General features: G+C 26.7%; 1 protein-coding gene across 2 annotated transcripts in view; it reads left to right on the top strand.

Moving 5' to 3' along the window:
• LOC135923266 (tetratricopeptide repeat protein 39B-like) overlaps positions 1-24469 on the top strand; it is a 40281-nt gene extending 15812 nt beyond the window's left edge. Inside the window, exons 6-18 of one of the 2 annotated variants that reach the window (XM_065457922.1) lie at positions 9356-9488; positions 11473-11581; positions 11636-11701; positions 11942-12056; positions 12352-12419; positions 12470-12529; positions 15220-15311; positions 16936-17091; positions 17400-17517; positions 17723-17834; positions 17993-18110; positions 23239-23355; positions 23451-24469. In XM_065457922.1, the coding sequence (XP_065313994.1) occupies positions 9356-9488; positions 11473-11581; positions 11636-11701; positions 11942-12056; positions 12352-12419; positions 12470-12529; positions 15220-15311; positions 16936-17091; positions 17400-17517; positions 17723-17834; positions 17993-18110; positions 23239-23355; positions 23451-24222 (2036 nt within the window). In that variant the 3' untranslated portion in view covers positions 24223-24469. Of the gene's footprint in view, positions 1-9355; positions 9489-11472; positions 11582-11635; positions 11702-11941; positions 12057-12351; positions 12420-12469; positions 12530-15219; positions 15312-16935; positions 17092-17399; positions 17518-17722; positions 17835-17992; positions 18111-23238; positions 23356-23420 lie in introns of both variants that reach the window. The other variant, XM_065457921.1, reaches the window with a different exon arrangement.
• The last annotated feature ends 752 nt before the right edge of the window (positions 24470-25221 follow it).

The following is a 25221-nucleotide window of genomic DNA, read 5'->3' as shown; positions in this document are numbered from 1 at the left end:
TGTTATACTTTTTGCGCGTACCAATTATGATTTGATTATATTAAAAAAATGGATGGCTTTTCTTTTTATATTGTTTTTCATTTATAAATTATAGGCTATTTCATATGCAATACAATATGCACTGGAAGTCAAGCAATATAATTTTAATTGTTAGACACCATTTTTTTTAAGAGCTATTGATGTTTTATTTGTTAGACACCATTTTTTTAAGAGCTTTTGATGTTTCATCAATTGAATTCTAGAGTTTGGAACCAGAACCTGACTGGAAACGGAACCGGGGCAATTCTAGGAACCAAAAGCTAGAACCCTCTTTTAAAATTTATAATAACCAAAACAAAGTGACGAAGATAGGGGGGTTGGAATTAAACCTCCCACCATAGTAAATATGATTAGGTAAAAAAAAATTAATGTTACTTTGCAAATATTTGCTTTTATTTCTTTAAAAATTGATAAAACAATTTCCAATAAATATGGGACTCTTCCTAAAGGCGCTATAAGGATCGAAGGTTTGCCTTTTTTTATATCCAATTGTAAAAGAGGACTTAGTATACTTTAACTAATCAATTGCTCAACCTTAACGCTTGAGGATAAAAAATTATTTATTGTAATCTTTTTATTTCACCATAACCATAACCATTCTATTTTATTTTGTTTTATCACATTTTTTAAAAGTTACCACGAGTCTATTTGACCACTATCCGCTACTAAATTTTAAATGGATCAAAAATATAGCCAGATATAGTGTTGTTAAAACGCCGCGAGTCGCGACCCCGACCCAAAGCTCGGGTCGTTTTATTCGACTCCGACTCAATGTTTGGGTCGTTTTTTTCGACTTCGACCCGAGTTCAAGCCGAAAAAAACGACTTCGACCCAAAATATGGGTCGTTTTTTTCGACTCCGACCCAAGTCCAAGCCGAAAAAAACGACCTCGACTCAAAATATGGGTCGTTTTTTACGACTCCGACTCAAAATTTGGGTCGTATTTTTCGACTCAAACTTGAAATTTGGGTCGTATTTTTCGACTTAAACTTGAAGTTTGGGTCATATTTTTCGACTCAAACTTGAAGTTTGGGTCGTATTTTTCGACTCAAACTTGAAGTTTGGGTCGTATTTTTCGACTAAAACTTGAAGTTTGGGTCGTATTTTTCGACTCCAACTCAAAGTTTGGGTCGTTTTTCTGACTCAGACTCAAACATCGGGTCGTTTTATTCAATCCGACCCAAAATATGGATCTTTCTTTTTAAAGACGACTTAAAGTTAGGGTTGCTTTTTTTCACCCCTAACCCAATATCTAGATCATTTTTTTCGACCAAAAGTCAAATAACATTTAGTATATATTAATATTATAGGCGGGAAAGTTACTTAAAGCTTCTTTAAATTATAATGCTCTGATTAACTATTCATCATAGTTATATTTTAAAATTTTTAAGTGATGTACCATAGAAAAGTGCCATTTGTCATGATAATTATTTTTGAACTTTTTTAAATGAAATAGATAAAAATATATATTGTAGACATGTTAAATCAAAATTTCAGTGATGATGTACCATAGATAAGTGGTAATTGTCATAATCGCTATTTTTGAACTTTTTTGAGTTTTTTTAAAGCAAATTGCTAAAAATATATATTCTAAACATGTTAAATTAAAAATTCAGTGAGGATGTATCATAGATAGGTGACAATTGTCATAATCGCTATTTTTGAACTTTTTTCAATTTTTTTAAAGGAAATAGCAAAAAATATATATTCTAACCATGTTAAATTAAAAATTCAGTGAGGATGTATCATAGATATGTGACAATTGTCATAATCGCTATTTTTGAACTTTTTCAAATTTTTTTAAAGGAAACATCTTAAAATATATATTCTAAACATGTTAAATTTAAAATTCAGTGAGGATGTATCATATATAGGTGACAATTGTCATAATCGCTATTTTTGAAGTTTCTCAAATTTTTTTAAAGGAAATATCTAAAAATATATATTCTAAACATGTTAAATTAAAAATTCAGTGAGGATGTATCATAGATAGGTGACAATTGTCATAATCGCTATTTTTGAACTTTTTCAAATTTTTTTAAAGGAAATAGCTAAAAATATATATTCTAAACATGTTAAATTAAAATTTCAGTGAGGATGTATCATAAGATAGGTGACAATTGTCATAATCGCTATTTTAAAACTTTTTCAAATTTTTTTAAAGGAAATATCTAAAAATATATATTCTAAACATGTTAAATTAAAAATTCAGTGAGGATGTATCATAGATAGGTGACAATTGTCATAATCGCTATTTTTGAACTTTTTCAAATTTTTTTAAAGGAAATATCTAAAAATATATATTCTAAACATGTTAAATTAAAAATTCAGTGAGGATGTATCATAGATATGTGACAATTGTCATAATCGCTATTTTTGAATTTTTTTTATAGGAAACATCTTAAAATATATATTCTAAACATATTAAATTTAAAATTCAGTGAGGATGTATCATATATAGATGACAATTGTCATAATCGCTATTTTTGAACTTTTTTCAATTTTTTTAAAGGAAATAGCAAAAAATATATATTCTAACCATGTTAAATTAAAAATTCAGTGAGGATGTATCATAGATATATGACAATTGTCATAATCGCTATTTTTGAACTTTTTCAAATTTTTTAAAGGAAACATCTTAAAATATATATTCTAAACATGTTAAATTTAAAATTCAGTGAGGATGTATCATATATAGGTGACAATTGTCATAATCGCTATTTTTGAACTTTTTCAAATTTTTTTAAAGGAAATAGCTAAAAATATATATTCTAAACATGTTAAATTAAAATTTCAGTGAGGATGTATCATAAGATAGGTGACAATTGTCATAATCGCTATTTTAAAACTTTTTCAAATTTTTTTAAAGGAAATAGCTAAAAATATATATTGTAAAGATGTTAAAATAAAATTTCAGTGAAGATGTACCATAGAAAAGTGACAATTGTCATAATCGCTATTTTTGAACCTTTTTCAATTATTTTAAAGGAAATAGCAAAAAATATATATTCTAAAAATGTTAAATTAAAAATTCAGTGAGGATGTATCATAGATATGTGACAATTGTCATAATCGCTATTTTTGAACTTTTTTTATAGGAAACATCTTAAAATATATATTCTAAACATATTAAATTTAAAATTCAGTGAGGATGTATCATATATAGATGACAATTGTCATAATCGCTATTTTTGAACTTTTTCAAATTTTTTTAAAGGAAATATCTAAAAATATATATTCTAAACATGTTAAATTAAAAATTCAGTGAGGATGTATCATAGATAGGTGACTTTAACATGTTTAGAATATATATTTTTAGCTATCTCCTTTAAAAAAATTTAAAAAAGTTCAAAAATAGCGATTATGACAATTGTCACCTATCTATGATACATCCTCACTGAATTTTAAATTTAACATGTTTAGAATATATATTTTTAGATATTTCCTTTAAAAAAAGTTCAAAAATAGCGATTATGACAATTGTCACCTATCTATGAAACATCCTCACTGAAATTTTAATTTAACATGCTTAGAATATATATTTTTAGCTATTTCTTTTAAAAAAATTTGAAAAAGTTCAAAAATAGCGATTTTGACAATTGTCACCTATCTATGATACATCCTCACTGAATTTTTAATTTAACATGTTTAGAATATATATTTTTAGATATTTCCTTTAAAAAAATTTCAAAAATAGCGATTATGACAATTGTCACCTATATATGATACATCCTCATTGAATTTTAAATTTAACATGTTTAGAATATATATTTTTAGATATTTCCTTTAAAAAAATTTGAAAAAGTTCAAAAATAGCGATTATGACAATTGTCACCTATATATGATACATCCTCACTGAATCTTTAATTTAACATGTTTAGAATATATATTTTTAGATATTTCCTTTAAAAAAGTTCAAAAATAGCGATTATGACAATTGTCACCTATCTATGATACATCCTCACTGAATTTTAAATTTAACATGTTTAGAATATATATTTTTAGATATTTCCTTTAAAAAAAGTTCAAAAATAGCGATTATGACAATTGTCACCTATCTATGAAACATCCTCACTGAAATTTTAATTTAACATGTTTAGAATATATATTTTTAGCTATTTCCTTTAAAAAAATTTGAAAAAGTTCAAAAATAGCGATTTTGACAATTGTCACCTATCTATGATACATCCTCACTGAATTTTTAATTTAACATGTTTAGAATATATATTTTTAGATATTTCCTTTAAAAAAATTTCAAAAATAGCGATTATGACAATTGTCACCTATATATGATACATCCTCACTGAATTTTAAATTTAACATGTTTAGAATATATATTTTTAGATATTTCCTTTAAAAAAATTTGAAAAAGTTCAAAAATAGCGATTATGACAATTGTCACCTATATATGATACATCCTCACTGAATTTTTAATTTAACATGTTTAGAATATATATTTTTAGCAATTTGCTTTAAAAAACTCAAAAAAGTTCAAAAATAGCGATTATGACAATTACCACTTATCTATGGTACATCACTGAAATTTTGATTTAACATGTCTACAATATATATTTTTATCTATTTCATTTAAAAAAGTTCAAAAATAATTATCATGACAAATGGCACTTTTCTATGGTACATCACTTAAAAATTTTAAAATATAACTATGATGAATAGTTAATCAGAGCATTATAATTTAAAGAAGCTTTAAGTAACTTTCCCGCCTATAATATTAATATATACTAAATGTTATTTGACTTTTGGTCGAAAAAAATGATCTAGATATTGGGTTAGGGGTGAAAAAAAGCAACCCTAACTTTAAGTCGTCTTTAAAAAAAAGATCCATATTTTGGGTCGGATTGAATAAAACGACCCGATGTTTGAGTCTGAGTCAGAAAAACGACCCAAACTTTGAGTTGGAGTCGAAAAATACGACCCAAACTTCAAGTTTGAGTCAAAAAATACGACCCAAACTTCAAGTTTTAGTCGAAAAATACGACCCAAACTTCAAGTTTGAGTCGAAAATTATGACCCAAACTTCAAGTTTAAGTCGAAAAATACGACCCAAATTTCAAGTTTGAGTCGAAAAATACGACCCAAATTTTGAGTCGGAGTCGTAAAAAACGACCCATATTTTGGGTCGAGGTCGTTTTTTTCGGCTTGGACTTGGGTCGGAGTCGAAAAAAACGACCCATATTTTGGGTCGAAGTCGTTTTTTTCGGCTTGAATTCTGGTCGAAGTCGTAAAAAACGACCAAAACTTTGAGTTGGAGTCGAAAAAAACGACCCAAAATTTGTGTGAGCTCTGTTCGAGCCGACTCGGCTAAGCCGATTAACAACACTAGCCAGATATATCGAGTTTATGTTTTTATAATGATGTTTGTAATTTTTTTTATTATAATTGCGTTAATGCTTATATTTTTCATTCTATCTTGATTATGATACCAATTTTATAAATTTTCTTATTTTGCTAGTGACTTATTCATTTGTACTGTTCAAAAATCCTGGTTAGGCCATTGTACAAGGGAAAGATAAAAGTGTCCTCAGCGCGCCTAAATTGAATTTGAAAATGTCTATATAACTAAAAAAAAATAGATTTTAGCACCCCTAAATAATAATCACATGACGCCACCACTGTCATTTGACTGGATTGATAATAAAAAGTTTACAAATGAAACAGAATAATTATATTTTAATAGTATTGAAAGAAAAATAAATTTTCTTAAAATTATGATTAATTAAATTTTTATTCGAAGATATTTCGGAATTGTATTGTCTAAAACAATCATCCTCAAGCAATCAAATAATAAACAAATATATTTTTCAAATTTCGTAAAACATACTTTTTGAGGTAATAAACCTTTGAAATGATGATGACACGTTATGGCAATGACAAAAATATAATGTCAGAAGTTCGCGTGAAACGAAAGATTCTTCATCTTCTCGCTTGATTTCGGGAGCCAATTTTTAATTGATGAAAATACCTTTAAAAGCCTCTAGCAAAATAAATGATTATAAATTAGACTAAATATATATACTATAAAAATTATATGCACGGGTTCTCATGCTAAAAAATTTATGTCTATTAAAATTACAGGTATCAGTTCAATTTATGAATCCCAAAATCAATAACTTTTGATACGGCTAATTAATAATAATTAGGCATCCCCATTATATAAAAATTTCACATAATTTTTTAATTTGTTATTTTTCACTTATATTTTGAACAATATCAAAACACTAAATTTAGAAAAAAACGATTATTTGATAAATAAATAACAGCCTACCCCTAACTTACAATGTAATTACCTATTAAAAAAAGTTATTATATCGCTAAAAATGTTTTCAAACCGGCAAAATATCATTTTAAAACTTATGTTATTTTTCTAAAAATGACAAGGTTTAAAATGATTCAATTTAAGTTTGAAATTTTATTTTATGCAGGGACGAGAACCCTCCTTCTAAATAATAGGTTCAGGTTTGGATTTGGGTTCAATGAAAAATCTCTGAACCAAGTTCGGGTTTAGGTGGGTTCAGGGTTCGGGGACCAAAAAATAATGACTTATTAAAATTAGTTAAAATAACAGAAACATCATTTTTTTAATAAAATTTATTTTTATTAGTATTACCATAAAAATAATTTATCATCATAATTATAATACTACAATACAATTTAAAAAATTACTAAATATAACAAAAATAATTACACGAAAAAATGATCAAAAAATGTTTTTAAATTAATATATAAATTTTTTAAAATTAAAAAAAAAGCTTAAACCCTGAACCTTAAATTTTAAAAAAGGGTTTGGGTTCAGCAAAATATTGAGGGTTTGGGTTCGGGTTCTCGTCCCTAATTTTATGAGGCAAACTGCTATATTGGTTTGGGTTCAGCAAAATATTGAGGGTTTGGGTTCGGGTTCTCGTCCCTAATTTTATGAGGCAAACTGCTATATTTTATTAAATTTGGTCTAAGTCCTCGGCAGACGCATAGACAGGAATTTGTTATAGGGAAAGCAATTTTTTTAAAATATCATAAAAATTTTTATAAAATTCCTCTTGGAGTTATTGAACATCTAAAATTTTATATATTTAGTAGGACTAGTGACTATAAAAAGGGACAATTTCTATTACCCAAACTAAATAATCTTTAAAATTATCAAATATATAACCAGCATATATACCCAAGGCTGAGAATAGTTTTCCATAGAAAACTAGGTTTTTCTCTTATTTGAAAGCTGTTAAAAAGGGAGCTATTATTCAACATATGGAAATATATGCTTATAATAAATTTATACAAAAAATAATAACTTTTTTGAACATTTAAAATGTATATAAATTTATAAAAATTATATTAATTGTAAAAAAAATCTATATTTAAAAAATTGATATAATGGGAATATAGATTAATGCACAAAAAAGTTCTTAAGAATTATATACATCTATACAGGGATCTAAACCGAAACGAATATCGGTTCAGGTTCGGATAAAAATGACGGTTCAAGGTCAGGTTCGGTTCACCTCTAAAACCCTGTTTGAATACTTTTGTGTTCAAACCTACATTAGGATTATGTATAAGGAATTTTTTTTTTTTATTTAATAATTAAAATAAAAACCTTCATTTTTATTAATTGCACATTATAAAATAATATTTATTTATAAATATAACAAATAAATATATCAATGATTAATTTTAATATGAACAATTACTTAAAATTTTTTTATTAAGCCGCACAATTAATATATTTTCAAAATTCGTCTCACTCAAATATCTATAAGGAGATAATATAAATTTAATTGTTGAAAAACATCTTTCCACACGTACTTTGGTAGCTGGCATTGCCAGTATGATATCAGATTTGATGTGTCATTTATAATACTATATGTAAATAATTTATATATTAGATTAATTTTTTTCTAGGCATTATAATTTACGCTTAAAATATTAAAAAATGTTGTAAAATGGCAATATACTTAAGTTTATAAAAATTATGACTGACGTTTATCAATCAAATGTGATTGATAATAATTTTTAAAACAATTTGAATATAATTAAAATTTTTGCAATTACTAGTAATAACTTACACATTATTTTATAAGCATAAAATTATGAGACTCGAACCGGTTCAGAGGCATTTTAGCGGTTCGGTTCAGGTTCGGCTAGAATTTTTTTAGAGGTTTAGGCTCGATAAAAAATACCGGGTTTTAGCGGTTTAACAGTTTGGTTCAGGTTCGGTTTAAATCGCTACATCTATATATATTATTACCTGAAATTTACTAATACAAATAACAAAATTAATCGAATACTAATAAGCAAAATATATTATCTGTCGAATGATTTAATCTATTATTCGATCTAATTATTCGTATAATTTAAAATTATTCGAAAGTTCAGAAATCGGACTTATTAAAAATTCGGGCCGGGTTTGGCTTAAATTTTTAAATATTAAATTTTATGAAATAAATTGTTATATTTTAAAATTCGTGCAAGTCAAGTAACAAGACCAGGCGGACAAATCATTTTTTTTTTCGTGACAAATAAAAAAAATTTTGTTTGAAATCGGGTAGTGTTGGATTTATTTTTAAAAAATTGGGCCGAGCTGAGTAATATTTGACTTAATTTTCGAATCGAATATTTGACGAATCAAATAGAATAATGTCCATATATTCGAAAAATAAGCTACATCCTAAAATAGGTATATTTTACAGTTACTTCAAAAGTAACTAATTACATTGAAAGTTTCTTTTATATTAACCATTTTTTAATGTAAAGATTCCCAAATTTTAATTATAATTTATTTTTTTAAATAAAAATATGGGATATTTGGTTTTAACAATAACTTTTTCAAAGTTTGTATCTAAAAGGCATGCTCGTTTTCCCCCAAAAAGCCTCCCACTAATAAAACCTTCTAGGAGAGCGTAACTATTTACTTATATTGTTATATTCCAAAAAAGGTAATTGGTTAACGGTAACAGGTTACTTTAAAAACACTAATTCTAAATCTATTTTATCAGGTCTAATAAGAAGTCTTCTTCAAGGAAAGTGTTTTTTCAGACCATTCTGTAATTTCACTAAAATTACTAGCTCTACTGCTTTATGGCGAAGACTTTTATAAAAAAATACTAAATAAAATTCGCTAATTTTTGGCTTTGGAAAGGGGGAGGGGGTGCTATTCTCTCAACACGCTTATTATTTGCCAAATCCTTGGACAATCATTTATATTTTAAATTGAAATCCTGCGACATATTTGAATATTATTTATTTATTTTGTTAATAATAATTTTTTTTTTAAATAATAACAAACCTAATATTATTTTAGAGGAAGTACACGCAGAATTGTGTTACGCTGAATGCATTTTAGAAAAAGCGATGCTCACATTTATACAAGATGAATCGTTGTTGAGTTTCGTTAAAGGTGGAATGAAGATAAGGACTTCCTATTATTGTTACAAGTTTATTATCTAAATTTTATATTAAAACTTACAATACTATTTAAAATTTATAGCTTAAAAAAATATTATAAGTTTAGATATCCCCTTGAAACACAGCTTAAAGAATATTATTTTTATTTTAGGCTCATGTTTACCAGCTGGATTTATCCAGGGGGAAGGGGTACGGGAATTATTTTGGAGGCTTCGCCCCAAACTCCCATTTGGCCAGATACCGTCTATGAAAATTTATGAAAGTATTTTTAATTTTTCCCTGGTTATTTTTAGTTCCCATTTTTAAAATATTAATATCCTTTTTATATCCTTTTCGTTAAACATGTTTGAGCAATTTCATGCTTTATTAGTACCTATGAGTGCTTTATCTATAAAAGAGAGTGCTTTATCTATAAAAGACAGTATAAAGGAAAAAATTATTAGCAACAAAATTCTGGCTAACCTTACAAGTGACTGAAACCATTTATTTTGAAAATTTTATCAATGTTTAGTGCTTGATTGTATATTATTATAATCCGTTTGGCAGACAGCATAAAGAAGATAAAAGTTATTGGCAAAATAAATAAATAATTAAATGCCATAATGTAAAATAGAGAAAAACTAAATATTTGGTTTGGCGTGACTTATTAATTCCATAATCAATTTTTTGAATTAAAAAAAGAAACCAAGTTAAAAACAGAATACTATGATGATATAATTTAAGCGTGAAGTGCCAAGTTTTTAGAAACGCTAATCCGTAAACTTATACCAAACCATATAGTAGTGCATTTTATTTTTTTAATCTTTTTGGTAGATGAGTTAATGGGGGCAAAATTAGATCATGCCAGAACGGATAATATAGAAGTTCTAAATATATATCTATCCTTAATATTTTGTTCCTTACCTATTAGTTCTTCAATCATTTTCGCAAACCAAATAAAGTAACCGTACTATAAGCCAAATAAAAACCAAGATATCAAGCTTTGAGCTTGGAGTCAGCCAAACATTTGGGAGCATTAACTCTGAAACTTATATCAATAATTAATGCTTATTTAGTACATTTTAATACTTCAGCAAATTAAATACAGCATGCTTTTTAGTTTTTGTCAGAATATTAAAAATTTTCAAATAAGCTTAGATAAATTGTGGTTTTTTTTTCAAAAATATTAGTCTTAATTATTATAAATTATATGGTATTAATTTATGTTAAAATTTAATTAGAATTTGATTTTTATAATTGAGTTTTAAATATTGTCACCTAGTACATAGATACCCTTCCGCTAAGATCACCAAAATGTTCATAATTTATCTATCCTTTTTTTTGAAAATTAACTACCATCTGCCTATTTTTATAAAAGTTACATTATAATTTTATCAATTTATAACTATTTTATATTTTTTTTCTAATGGTTAGAGATAAGATCTCAAATATCCAAATTCGTGAGATCATTATTAATTCATCAAAGAGAGAAATTTCTGGAAGTTAGCAAACCAATTAGCTCTATGTCGTTTTACCATGTTCAAAAATTTGAGCATATAAACATTTTTCTTTATATCTTTAAGAATTGAAAGTTGATGTTCAAAAAATTGAACATTGGTAAGTAGTTCATGTTTTTTTTGAGTTCTTCAAATTAGAAGTGCCTGGATCAGAAAAAATAATTTTGTATGAGACCATATGTATAGAAAAATAAGAAGTATATACTATTTTATTTTAAGTAACGATCAACGCATTTGTTTAAAGTCATAATAACGCAGATAAAATGGTTACTTTTAATCAAGATAGTATTTTATTATAGGTATTAAATCAAATCGCATTCACTCATGCGCTCAACTTGATCAATTTCACTTCTCTTTTTTATTTCTCTGCACGAAGAAATTATTGAAGAAAAAAACAAGAAACGTTTACAGAATTGCTTAATTTTAATTTAAGATCATTTTTTTGAAAATCGATTGAGTAATATTGTGTGAGAGACATGAGTTATTTTCTTAATCAATCAATATTTATTATTTTAAGGGAATGCCAAGATATGTTAATATGTTACCCTTGGAACGAAGCAGATAATTTTTATACAAAATCTCACTTTGAAAGCGGAACGAGAATGGGGATAGGAGGCTTTAATTTGGTATTTAATTACATCATTATTATATTTAATGGCATTAATCATTTTCCTAAAAAGATATTAGCCAATTTGCCCTCAAGAATATTGAAACTTTTAGAATTTATCGGATTTTCTGGAAACAAGGTTTCTTATAATGCATTATAATATAATATTCATTATTTTATAATTAACATTTTAAAAATTTAAATTAAAAACAGCAGTGGAGATCTTATCATCCAAATGTTCCCCAAAAAATGTTTTGCTAAAATAGATAATATTTTGGGCGCGTGGATTTAGCTCTCCCTAGAAACTACTGTTAAAACAATTATGATAATGTCTTTCTAAAAAAATGCCAATACTTAAAATATATCCTTTTATTAAAAGGAATTTGGTATTAGAGAACTGGAATTGGCGACATTTCAAGATGCTTATAGTCTAAGAAGTCCGCTAAGTGCAATTACACTTCTAGTTTATCATTTATTCACCACATATATCCTCGGTTTGATCTACTTCTTTTTTTTAAAGTTGGAAGCGGACAAGGGACCGGACTGAAGACCGATTTAAAAAATCGAAGAATACAAAACCCGATTTTAAAAAAGAAGTTAAATTGACAGTCTAGCTTTCATTTTATTCATAGACTTATTAAGTCTACGATTTTATGTTATTAAAAATTATTTCACATTTTTTATATTTTCTTAGTAAAAGAATTAATTCTATAAATTATTATTATCAATATTATGTTCATTTTATCATTACTTTCAATGTTAAAAATATAAATAAAAATAAAACACAAGGTTCTGGTGACGGTGATACAGATATATGTCAACAAATATTAAATCTAATGCTTAAATATCATCCAAACGTATTAATTTTTAGTCCATTTTTTGTTTTTTAAAAAATTATTAATTTTAGGGTGCAATATTTTTATATTTTCAAGCTCGATTGTATGAAGTTATTGGAAATTTCCTTAAAGTAAATTAATTATTTATATAGATCAGCAATTCTATCTTCTTCATTATTGAAATCTATATTATGAAGCAAATATCCCATTGCACGCAAATTAAAATTGCTTTAAACATATACATACATATGTTAGAGGGCCTGGGAAAATTTTCGAAAAAGACCTTCCAGCCCGTCCCATAGTTTTCTTTTACCCGGCCCATAAAATAATTTTATACATTTATCCGGCCCTGTGCATATTAAAAAAAGTCATAAATTTGTCTAATTTGTAAGCTTTAAGTTTGCGGGCTCGTAACATAATTTTGCACAGTTGTCAGGCCTCACCCGAAAATATTTTCTCCCAGCCTCGTGATTTGCCGACCTCTCATATTAATGTAATAGGCGTTAGCAAATTCAGGGTCATGTTTCATTGGCACGGGTTCAATACGCGTGCTATAAATGATTTAGGTTTTAAAAAATTTATAAAAACCCAGATTTATTTAACACTTACCACATATACAGATGTTTGATATTAAAGATAACCTTCTGATGGTAGGGTACATAATAAGGGTATTTTCATTAGTGATCTGCATCGGGCCTAATTTTTCAAGCCCGGCCCGAAATTTTTTTAGAAAAGTTTTGCCGGCCCGGCCCAAACCCGAAATTTTTTTAGAAAAGTTTTGCCGGCCCGGCCCAAACCCGAAATTTTTTTAGAAAAGTTTTGCCGGCCCGGCCCGAATTCGAATTTTTTTTAAAAAAATTTACCGACCCAGCCCGGCCCGAATTTATTTAAATATAGAAATCAATCTTTATAATTACTCAAAATAAAAGACATATGTTATATGTCGTTTAGTTTCAATAAATAAAATCAAATATTTTTATTTTACATAAAAAATTGATAAATTTAGATATATTTTCCAATATCCGACCCGGCCCGAATTTTTTTTAAAATATAAGGCCCGGCCCGAACCCGATTATTTTAAATAGAATTAAAGATTGTTTTATCTTTATTTACCCGCATCAATTCAAATTAAATAAATAAAAATGGCACTAGAATTAGTGTCATTCAAAATCACAACAATTCATACTTTTTAATTTCTTAAAAGTTATCAGATTATAAAATAGGGTTAAAACTTTCCTAAAATTCTCATACTGATATATCATGATAAATCTAAACAAAATGTTTGAATTTATTTTTAAGTAGGCTAGTTAAAAACTTCTTTTGTAAAAATTAGCTATATTAGGTTTAAATTTCCAATATGATGATAGCTTGAAAATAAATTGCAATTAACTAATATGTAAATTTAAGTCTTAATACAAGTATAAAAATATAAGATTTAATAGAACAAAGGATTGATCTTGAAACCTTCTAAAACAATCTTTTTTATTCTCCCGAAAACATGCTTTTAGCAATTTTAGTAAAAGGTTAACTACACATGAGAGTTTAACATTGCTTAAAATTAAAATTTATTTGTAAGATCATGAGAGATTTTTTACACATAATCGCAAAATATTTTTTTCGAAAAAAAAATTAGAATTTTGAGCAAATTTGATCAAAATTTCAAATGAGCATTCTCAAAAAAATTTTGGGCGAAAAAAATATTTAGATCAGAGACCTGCAGGCCCGGCCCGGGTACCAGGGCCGGGCTGTATTTTAAATTTTTAAAATATATCCGGGCCGTGCCGGGCCTGAAAATTTTTTTTTAAATACCCGGGCCGGGCCGTATTTTAAAAAATTTATACAACATGAGTTATATTATATTCGTCAATTAGATATGGTTATAATGATTATATATAGTTATGATTAATATAATGTTGGGTGTAAGTTAACACTAGCTAACACTCATAGTATCTATTACATAATATAATTATAGTTTTCCTGTCATGGAATAAATACGCAAAGGATTAAATACATTATTATATAATATACTAGTAGAAAGCCCGTCAAAAATGACGGGGTATGAGAATTTTCTCCTTACTTTTATGATAGTTGTTACCTGATATTTAAAAATAATATCCAATTTTTATTATTTATACCCCCCCCTCTTCAGGCCAGGTTCAATCCATTAAAACTAAGTGTAAATACTATGGTTTTAGTCAAAATATATTTAAAGTTTTTACTTAATAATATCAATATCATTTGTTACATATTACTGATCACCTATGCCTAATATTTAATATTAAAAAAAATTCTCAAGCAATGTACGCCATAAATAATTTTGAAAAATTGTTCCAAGCCAATGAAAGATCATAATAATTTTGTTACTTGAGAACTGAAAAAAAATATTTAAAAAATCATAATGAATTTATAAATACATTCAAAATCAGATTTTCATGGGCCTTGATTTTTTGATCAGACCGAGCCCAGGCCTGCAAATAAATTTGTTTTAGGCCACTGTCTGACCCATAGATGTAGTGTTGTTAGAGTAAGGTCTAAAACATATAGTATCGAAATTTCGAGCCATTTTTAAAAATCCGCTCAAAACGAGCCGTTTAACAACATTAGCTAATATGCTTGCTTATTAAATGATAATACTCCCTGAAAAATATGATAATATACCAAATAGGTGAATTTTTTGTATATACCAGGTCGAATATAATTTTTAAAAAATCCGGGCCGGGCCATGCAAATGGTACCTCTGCAGGTCTCTGATTTAGATAATCAAAGAAGATTTTTTAACTCTGCTACCTATTCATCAAATGTTTTTATAAACTTATTTTAGGCAATCGAATCTTTTAACAATACCATATCTTGTCAAAACGAATTTAAACAAATACAATATTTGTGCTATTGGGAATTGATGTGGTGCTTTGCGTAAATATATTATATTTTATTATTGCTTTATACCTAGTTAAAATATTCTAAGTAACCTTGTGTTTTTATAAATACCATATAAGAAACTTAAAAAAATAGTATGGGAAACTTGTGGAGCATATCATGTGGATTTTACATTATTATTTTGGACTTTTACAAACATCATTTAACATTTGCCATTAGGGCTGCAACTACAAGGAGGCATTTGGAGTCCTATTTCAAATAATTACACCTTGTTTCTTGCAAAATTTTTAAAAAATATTAATTTATTTTACAAAATTGAATGGTATTATATATAAAAATTTAACTCTTGCCCGAATCTTTTAAAAAATTATTAAGCCCGACCCAGTGACCGATAAAGATGATTAACCTTAATAAATTAAAAAAAGAATTAAATATTTCTTTCCATTTCATAAGTTAATTATAATTGAAATCTTTGTTTTTTTAAATTAAATACTACTTATAATAATAAAATATTTTTTTTAGTATCGATGATCTGCTGATACCGTGTTATAGGTATTGGTGAATCTTTGATATATTCATTATAAAATTTGCTTTATTATATAATTTATCCTTAGATATTATTATAGGATTAAGATAATTTAAAGCGTTTAAAATATATATTTTGTCAAAATCACTCATCAATCTGATTAGAGATTTAATATCCATAATTCAAACTTATATATATTTTTCATTTATTTGGGATTATTTTTCGTTGCTTGTTCATGGTATTATCAGTGTTTTTACCTTTTTCCACCCAAAATTATGTAAAACAGGATTGAAGATATTTATGAATAATTTCATGTAATTAAATTTTTAGCTTATATCCCCAATCATTTATTCCCTTAAGCCATGCATCATATAAAATACTAACAATGTTCGCAATGGGCAACATTTAATTTAATGGAATAGTCTTTTAGATTCTCCAGTTTTAATTAAAAATAATAACACTTATTTGAAAATTTTATGTGTTTTAATTAGTGTTGTTAAATTGCCTATCTTTGACCATCTCTATTGTGGCTTAGTCAAGCTTTTAGCCTAAAAAATTGAATTAAGCTTCTAAGTTGAGTCTCAACTTGAAGATTGATTCGAATATATTTGGATAAATACATAGCTACGCTGTTTTATAGTTGTATAAAGTTAGGCAATTTAACAACACTAGTTTTAATGATTCAGAATATTGTTTAATTGATTGACATGGTTTTATCTTAAATTCTTTATTTTTTGCAATACCCATTATAATAGGTAGTGTTTAAAAAAGAAATAGTTTAGTCTGTCATGCATATAATTATAAGTATTTTTTTTAAAGCAATCGATAATTTATCTTTTGGGGCCCCTAATTTTTCTAACATTGTATAGATCTTTTTTACGCTTCTAAAAAAACTAAATATACTAATTTTAACCTTTTTCCCCCAAAGGCTCCTAAATTAAAATTTTTGCATACTTTCTAATTTTTTCCGGTTTTTTTTAAAGTTACTAAGGATATTTTACTAGTTATATTATTATAAAATTATATTATTTTTTATAGAGAGCAGAAGTTATTATATAAATCTACTATAAACATATTAATTATATAGATGGTTTGAATTAAATTGATTTATATATTTTTTAAACGGTTATAAAGGTACGATTCTAACTGGACTAAAGCGGCCCATTATAGTCAGTTGTTATCTGAAGGCAGTAAATGGTCCAAATCGACGTACATCTACCAAAGAGCCTGTTTTATGATGATGCTTGATAATACATGTCATCAAGACAAAGAAATAGCTGATCTCATTGAGTCTATATATTAATATTTATATACCTCTTTTTAAATTCGTCACTTGAATATTATAGGGTTCTACCCCGATCGATTCTACATGAGGGAAAATTCATGCTTTCTGGTTAATATTACAAGAAATTTACATAAAAACATATTCAAAATTTATTTTTGACTTGAAGGATTAGATTTTAACTCAATTCCTATTAAAAATAAAATTAGAATCCTATAATAATCAAACCCCCATTTGCTTAAATAATTACCATTATACAAATACTATACACTATATTATAAGTATATTGAATGTACTCCTCATTATCTATAAATAGTCAAGTCCCATTATTTAAGCAAAGATTGGCTGGAAAATCCGTTCCCGTGGAAAAATTTGTCATCAAAAAATGTCAGAGATACAAAGAACAAAATAATCATTTAGTAGCACCCGCCATCGTAAATCAAATCTTTATTTTATTTTATATTTTAAATATGCCCATAATCATTTAAATATATTTTAATTTTTTAGAAACCTACTGGTCCGATTAAAGGCCTGAGCCTTGAAATAATTTTTTTTGAACCCAGGCCGGACCGGAAAATAAAAATATAAACCCAATTAGGTAACTCTACATGCCTTTAATTTTATTCTTATTACAAATAGGAAATAATGTATATATGGAATGGGTTTTCGATTTTGGGTAAAAGAAAAGATTATTTAGAAGTCATACTCAAAAGATTAGATAAAGAAATGGATCAACTGTCCGATCGTAAAGGTATTTGAGATGAGATTTGTTATTAAATTATTATATATTATTCTATTTATCCCTCTTTATGATATTTTATATATTTTACTCTAATGCATTTCTAGCGCTTATATCAACTATTCCTAATATTTTGTTTAATAAAATCCTTTCTTTTTTGCTAAAAATAGAAACAGACCCATTTTATCATGATAATTATTGCCTGATTCAATTGTTAAAGGGAATATGTTGGAAATTTTTAGACAACTACACAATAGCTTCAAATTTGTTTTTATCCATACTAAAATAGTATATTTATTATATATTTATCTACATGAGCATACGAAAAATACTAATGGCAACCCAGCCTGTTTATCCCATCAAACTATGCTATAGTTTTGTTTATGTATTTAACATTAATTGTTTTTATAGAAAGAACCTAATACATAAAACCGCTAAAGCATTTTACATCATCCTTTTTTAAAACTATTTAATAGATTTACCACTTTGAGGATCAATGTTTTACTATATTAAAAATATTAAAGTAACATATCGTAAAATATTAAATGAATTTATTAATGAAATATTTGAAGTTATTGAAAACACACAATAATTAATATAAATCGGAATCATATTATCCATAATTATCGTTTGCCTATTTAGGCAAGTATATTTGGTTTTTGAAAATTGAGATTTTGAATTTGAATATAGCTGAAAAAATATTTATATAATAAATGCTATATTTTTCAAGAATAAATTATTTTAATCATCAGATAGAGGTAAAGAAAGTTAATAATAACCTTATACTATTTGAAATAATTTGTTATTCCGAAAAAAATAACAATTTAATTTTTTTTAGTTAAGTAAAGCGAATTATAAAATATATGGTTTGATCACTTTATTCTATATTTTTAAATATTGTTTGCAATAGAGGGATAATTACTATAATACATTACAAGGGTTTATCATAAAAAAAATTTTAATAAATTTTTATATTTAACATTTACGACTGAAAATGATTTGATTTTTAATAATAAGAAGAAAATGTTATAGGGGCCAGAATCAATATTAGATAAATAAAAAAGAAAAAAGCTTTTCCAATTTTTTAAAATAAACCCATATTTTTAAAAAGAAATTTTATTATCGAATATTAAACATTGTCTCATAAATAATTTCTTATCCCAATTTTTATATATCTGATCGGCCAATAATGTTTAATATCATTAAAAAATAAATGATCAATCGATATTTGCAAATATTCTTTATATTTTTTGGTAAATTGATAGCATAAGAGATGTATTTTCTTATCCTTTTCTAGTGTTGTTAAATAGTCGAGTTTTGAGTCGATTAGTCGATTCATTTTTACAACTCGAGTTATGAACTTGAGTCGTTAACTCAGGTTAACTTAAATTTTATGAAACTCGATTACTTATATTAGTGTTGTTAATTGTTGGTTGTTTAATACCCAGACCTTTGGCTCTAAAATCGACTAAATCAGCTATGGCATGAACCCCGAGCACAGACACATATATTTTAATATTTCTTATTGAATTTATTAAAGTATATAAATATATGGTTATTAGAGGTATCAATCGATAGATAATTTAAAAAACCTATTAAGTCGTTATACGAGTTATATACTTTAGTCGACTAGAAGACGAATAGTTGGGTCCTTTTTTCGACTCAGACTCAAACATCGGGTCGTTTTTTACGACTTCAACCCAAAGTTGTAGTCATTTTATTCTATCCGATCTAAAATATGGGTCGTTTTTTAAAGGACTATCTAAGGTTTGGGTTGCCTTTTTTCATCTGACCCAATATCCAGATCATTTTTTCGATCAAAAGGCTTTTAGGGTTGACTCATGTACCGTATTTCCGCGCTTTAAACGGCCATATCTTAGCGGGTAAACAGTGTTGGAAGGTAAAATTTCATTTTTTTCTTAGTTATAGTATATACTACCAGTATACAAAATTTAAGAAAAATTGAAGGGATATGGAATTCACCATATATTTACAATATGATCGGTGCCTGATTTCATAAGTGCAGAAATTTTATTTTCTTTGCAATTTTAATAATTATATCTGTAATTAATTTTATATATTGATATTGAGTATGTATATTTTTATATTTAACAAAATCATATTGTACTTATTTAAAAAAATTTTCTAAAGAAATAATGGTAAAAAAAACAAAAATTTTTTACTTTTTTATAACTTTTTAAAATAGCATAGCCCAATATTTAAAAAAGATAGATTTATTTTGGGAGAAAGAAATAAGGGGAGGGATTAAAAAATAAAATTCCCCCCCAATTGTTTATAAAAAAATTTTTAAACAGCTCTTGATCTTATTTATTTTAAAAGTATCGTGAAAACAAATAAAAATAAGGTCCGTGAAGTTGGCCCCACAATTTTTGATTTTCAATGGTTTATCAGTTGGTGTGATTAGTACCCGATTTGTACCGTTTTCAGTTCGATTTGTACCATCACCGTTTTTGAGATATTCAAAGAACAAAATGGGGGGCCAACTTCACGACAGCCCCCCAACTTTTGAACTTAAAAATAAAAGGTGAATAGGTCGATAGAAATGATTTGTACCGTTTTCAGTTCGATTTGTACCTTTTCGATGTTATATTATATTTTTTTAAAGTTTAGAATTGGGGTCCTTTAAATTGGCTTAAAATGACCCGTTTTCCAGCTATTGACCGTTGAAAATATGGCGCCAAAAATAAAAAACACTCAAAATTTATTTTTTTAACGTACAACGGTAGAGAATTTTTTCTCTTCCTCATGATTCCTCAAATTAAGCTTTATCTTCATTATTTATTTCGGAAATCAAATTTTAAACCTTATATTATAACGTGAAGTTAGCCCCCCCCCGATATTCAAAATTTGAGATTTTTCAAATTTTTAAAACGGAATTGATTTGTACCGTTTCAAACTCTATTTGTACTATTACCGTTTTCCAGCTATTGACCGTTAAAGATATGGCGCCAAGGTTTAAAATTTGATTTCCGAAATAAATAATAAAGATAAAGCATAATTTGAGGCATCATTAGGAAGAGAAAAAATTCTCTACCGTTGTACGTTAAAAAAATTTTTAAAAAAAATAAATTTTGAGTGTTTTTTATTTTTGGCGCCATATCTTTAACGGTCAATAGCTGGAAAACGGTAATAGTACAAATCGAGTTTGAAACGGTACAAATCAATCCCGTTTTAAAAATCTCAAATTTTGAATATCGGGGGGGGGGGGCAAACTTCACGCTATAATATAAGGTTTAAAATTTGATTTTCGAAATAAATAATGAAGATAAAGCTTAATTTGAGGCATTTTGAATATCGGGGGGGGGGGGCTAACTTCACGCTATAATATAAGGTTTAAAATTTGATTTTTGAAATAAATAATGAAGATAAAGCTTAATTTGAGGCATCATTAGGAAGAGAGAAAAATTCTCTACTGTTGTACGTTAAAAAAACTTTAAAAAAAAATAAATTTTGAGTGTTTTTTATTTTTGGCGCCTAATTTTCAACGGTCAATAGCTGGAAAACGGTGATGGTGCAAATCGAACTGAAATCGGTACAAATCATTCTCTATCGACCTATTCATCTTTTATTTTTAAGTTCAAAAGTTGGGGGGCTGTCGTGAAGTTGGCCCCCCATTTTGTTCTTTGAATATCTCAAAAAAACGGTGATGGTACAGATCGAACTGAAAACGGTACAAATCGGGTACTAATCGAAAATCAAAAATTGTGGGGCCAACTTCACGGACCTATAAAAATAATATATTATTAAAAAGAGGAAAGGAAAAAGGAGTGATTATTTTCGTTATTAAAAAAAAATAATTAAATAAAAAAAACTATTCTATTAATTTTATATACCAAAAAATAAAATTATTCCCCCCACTCCCTTAATTCGGTGCCAGCTAGGCGTTAACAAATTATAAGAAATAAGAATTTATTATTTCAGAGATTTAGTATAAAATTATTATTATTTTTATTTGAATGAAATTAAAATTTTAAATCCATATTTTTTAATAAAATTTTTAAATTATAAATCCTTTTTTTTAATAAAAGTTTTTATATGAAAATGATATTATTTTTTAAAATAATATATATTATAATCGATTATGTCTAACCATTATTCTTGAGGATTATAATTTTCCATTAAATCAATAAAGAGTTCAAGCAATAATAAATAAGATAATTTACATACATAACGTTTTTTTCAAACGGTTTCTGGGTAATGTTAGGAATCCTTTATTTCCAAACGAAGGATATTAATTTTTGGAATTTCGATTAAGTTCATGTTAACAAAATTTCCGTTAAATAGAGTTTAAAATTCCTGAACCCGAATTAAACCCTAATTTGGCAATCTAGCAGATATTTTTCTCTTAATATTGTACAAAAGTTAAAAATAAAATGTTAAGATTTAAACATGCCCATTAAGAGAAATACGATGGTCAAAAATTTTATACGAGTAACCATATTTATTTTTACCCCCCCCCCCCCCAATCAAACTTATATACACCATATTTAGGTAGAACTAGGCTTATTTGATACAATCCATCACATCAATATTTGGTGCCGATGATAATCCTAACCTACGTAGTAATTGCCATAGAGAGGTGGCGCTTGGTTTGCTAATTATTCAATAGTTCTAATTAACTATCGATTGATGTCTCTAATAATCATATATTTATATACCTTAATAAGGTCAAGAAAAAACAACTTAAAATATATTGGTTGTGCTTGTGGTTTGTGCTCATTGCTAGTTTAGTCGATTTTTAGACTTAAGTCACGATCTGGGTTTTACACAATTAACCAATTATAATCAATTGAGTTTCATAAAATTTAATAACTATTTATTGAGTTCACGACTCAAGTTCAAAACTTGAGTCACGACTTGAGTTCACGAATCAAGTTCATAACTCATGTCGCCACTTGAGTTCACGACTCAAGTTCATAACTCGAGTCGTAAAAATCAGTCGATTTTTTTGACTAAAAACTCAACTTGAGTCGTAGTTAAGCCGACTCGGCTGAGTCGTTTAACAATACTATCCTTTTCAATTAACTACTATAGAATATAATTACATTTTATAAAAAAAATGATGAAAAACCAACATTCATACCTATACTATTTCGTAAATTTCATTAATTATTCTAATTTAGTTAAATCTATAAAACGTTTGTTTAAAATAATTGATGTTAAAAATTATTTTAATAAGTTTTATAATTTATTTAAAAATACATCAACGGTGAATTCCTATATATATATTTTATAATTATGACTTAATGCTTTCTCTAATTTTTAGGCCATAATAACATACATGCTTTATACAGAATATATCTTTTTATGCAATGGAGTTATAAATAACCAAAATTATTTGCTACCTTATTTATTAATAATTGTTTTATATACATTATTATTTTAATTTTGGCAGCGAAGCAGATATCAAAGATGATTTTTATATAATTCCTTATTCCTTAGTCGAATTGGCATTTATATCAATCGAAGAACGTGATAGTCAAAATGCCATCCAATATTTGGAAGCAGCTAAGTAATATTTTATAATAAATGGATTAAAAATTGAAATAATTACTTAAAATGATTATTATAAAATAGAACCTTCAATGGCTATTCCTTACAAAGCAGATTACATTTCAAGATTCATTCGGCTTTCAATTCAATCGAAGTTAACCAAGAGACTTGGAACCAAGAGCCGTCCCCCGATAAAAGCCAAATAATCTCAGCACAACCCTCATCCTTAATCGCCTCTCAGCCCATTCTTCCTTATCCACCGGAATCCTTAGTAGATGCTGTGAATGATGAATATCATAACGAGTTGCCCGTCTTATTCGAACCCATGTTTTTTTCATCGAAATGTGTCGAGGTTTCAGATTCACCTCCGCGTTTACCACATGATGCTTGTATAAGCACTAACCACTTGCAAGTATCGAATAATAAAAAACATAAAAAGAAAAAGATAGTCAACTTATTGAAAATGAAACCCTACCACTCTAAAGTTTCCTCGTCCAAACAATCCCATCTCAAAATATCTCTCTCCTCACAGGATTTGAGGGGTCGAGGAGACGATAAAACCAAAAAGAACCAAGACAATATCTTTGCAACATCATTATCATTTCTCAATTTAAGCTCGTTCCTTCATCATTTGCCATCTCATCATCACAACGATGACTCTTGCACACTATCCCCGTCACCCAAATCTCTACCTCCTGAATCCAAGCTCAATAAAATCTCTCAATTTAAATTCCTCAATAACTCTTCTAATTCAGGTAATCTACTCAAGACGTCTATCTTAGGAGCTATATATCCTACTCTCACAACCACCAAACTCAAAAATACTATTCAGAACTTGATTGTTGATAAGAAACAACAACTCTCTGATAATAAACGACTTCAATAAAGTTGTTTATTTGTATCACGCGTAATAATTATCTAAGAAGATTTATATTTTATGTTTAAAAAGTGCAAATTTACCCTATTTTATTCCCCGTAAGTTATACAGAGATCCTAGAAAAATTTACCATATTCCCTATTTACATTTATTTTTCCTAAAGCTTTATTAATAATATAAATCATAATATTAACTTATAAATAATGTATATTATACCTTTTGGTAAGTATTAAATATTCTATCTAATAAAGATGTTTAAACATTTCAAATTATTATTATTAGTTTAGAAAAGTTGTTAGTGTCTATAGATTCTGTCTTTAAGATGGAAAAATGCTGTAGATGTATTTTAATATTATTCTATTTTACCTTTTTATTATATTAAAATATTTTAAATTTATTCTTATTTTCGTATTAAAATTTTTTAAATGATGCTATTTTTTCTATTGACATTATTAAATATCTATTCGAGTTTATTTCTATCCAATTCAAGTCAAGTTTTATTTTAAACTATAGATGACGAAAATATGACATTAATAATAATCTTCATAATTATAAATTCCTAAATAGTTAACCCTTGAGTGGTATACTGGGACATAGCAACACCCTAGATATTTTTAAATTGTTACTAAAACGCATTTATTTTGACCTCTTTTTTCAGTACTTTCCTATTTTACTCTAAACGATGTCTGCAATGTTTCATCTTTTCGAGATTTGAACGCTTTATTTTCGCTGGGGTATTTGTTAATAAACCCTACACCCGTACTAGCATTAGTCTAAAAAAACAAATATAATGCTAAAAATAACATTTTTTTATATTTCAATATTTTTATTCGGAATTTAAAAAAATTATATATAATAATTTTGTAATTTTTATACGTGTTTTCATATAGAAATATGCCATACATTATTTATTCCGGCTATCTATTCATATATAAAAAGTTATAAAATTTATATTAACATAATTTTCAAATTTTATATTAATAATTATTTTTAATAAATCTTTAGCAT

Source organism: Gordionus sp. m RMFG-2023, chromosome 2, assembly GCF_954871325.1.
Source record: "Gordionus sp. m RMFG-2023 chromosome 2, tfGorSpeb1-WG-v2, whole genome shotgun sequence".
Lineage (NCBI taxonomy): Eukaryota > Metazoa > Nematomorpha > Gordioida > Chordodea > Parachordodidae > Gordionus > Gordionus sp. m RMFG-2023.
The sequence above is the reverse complement of the archived record's forward strand: the minus strand, read 5'-3'. Positions and strand labels throughout refer to the sequence as shown.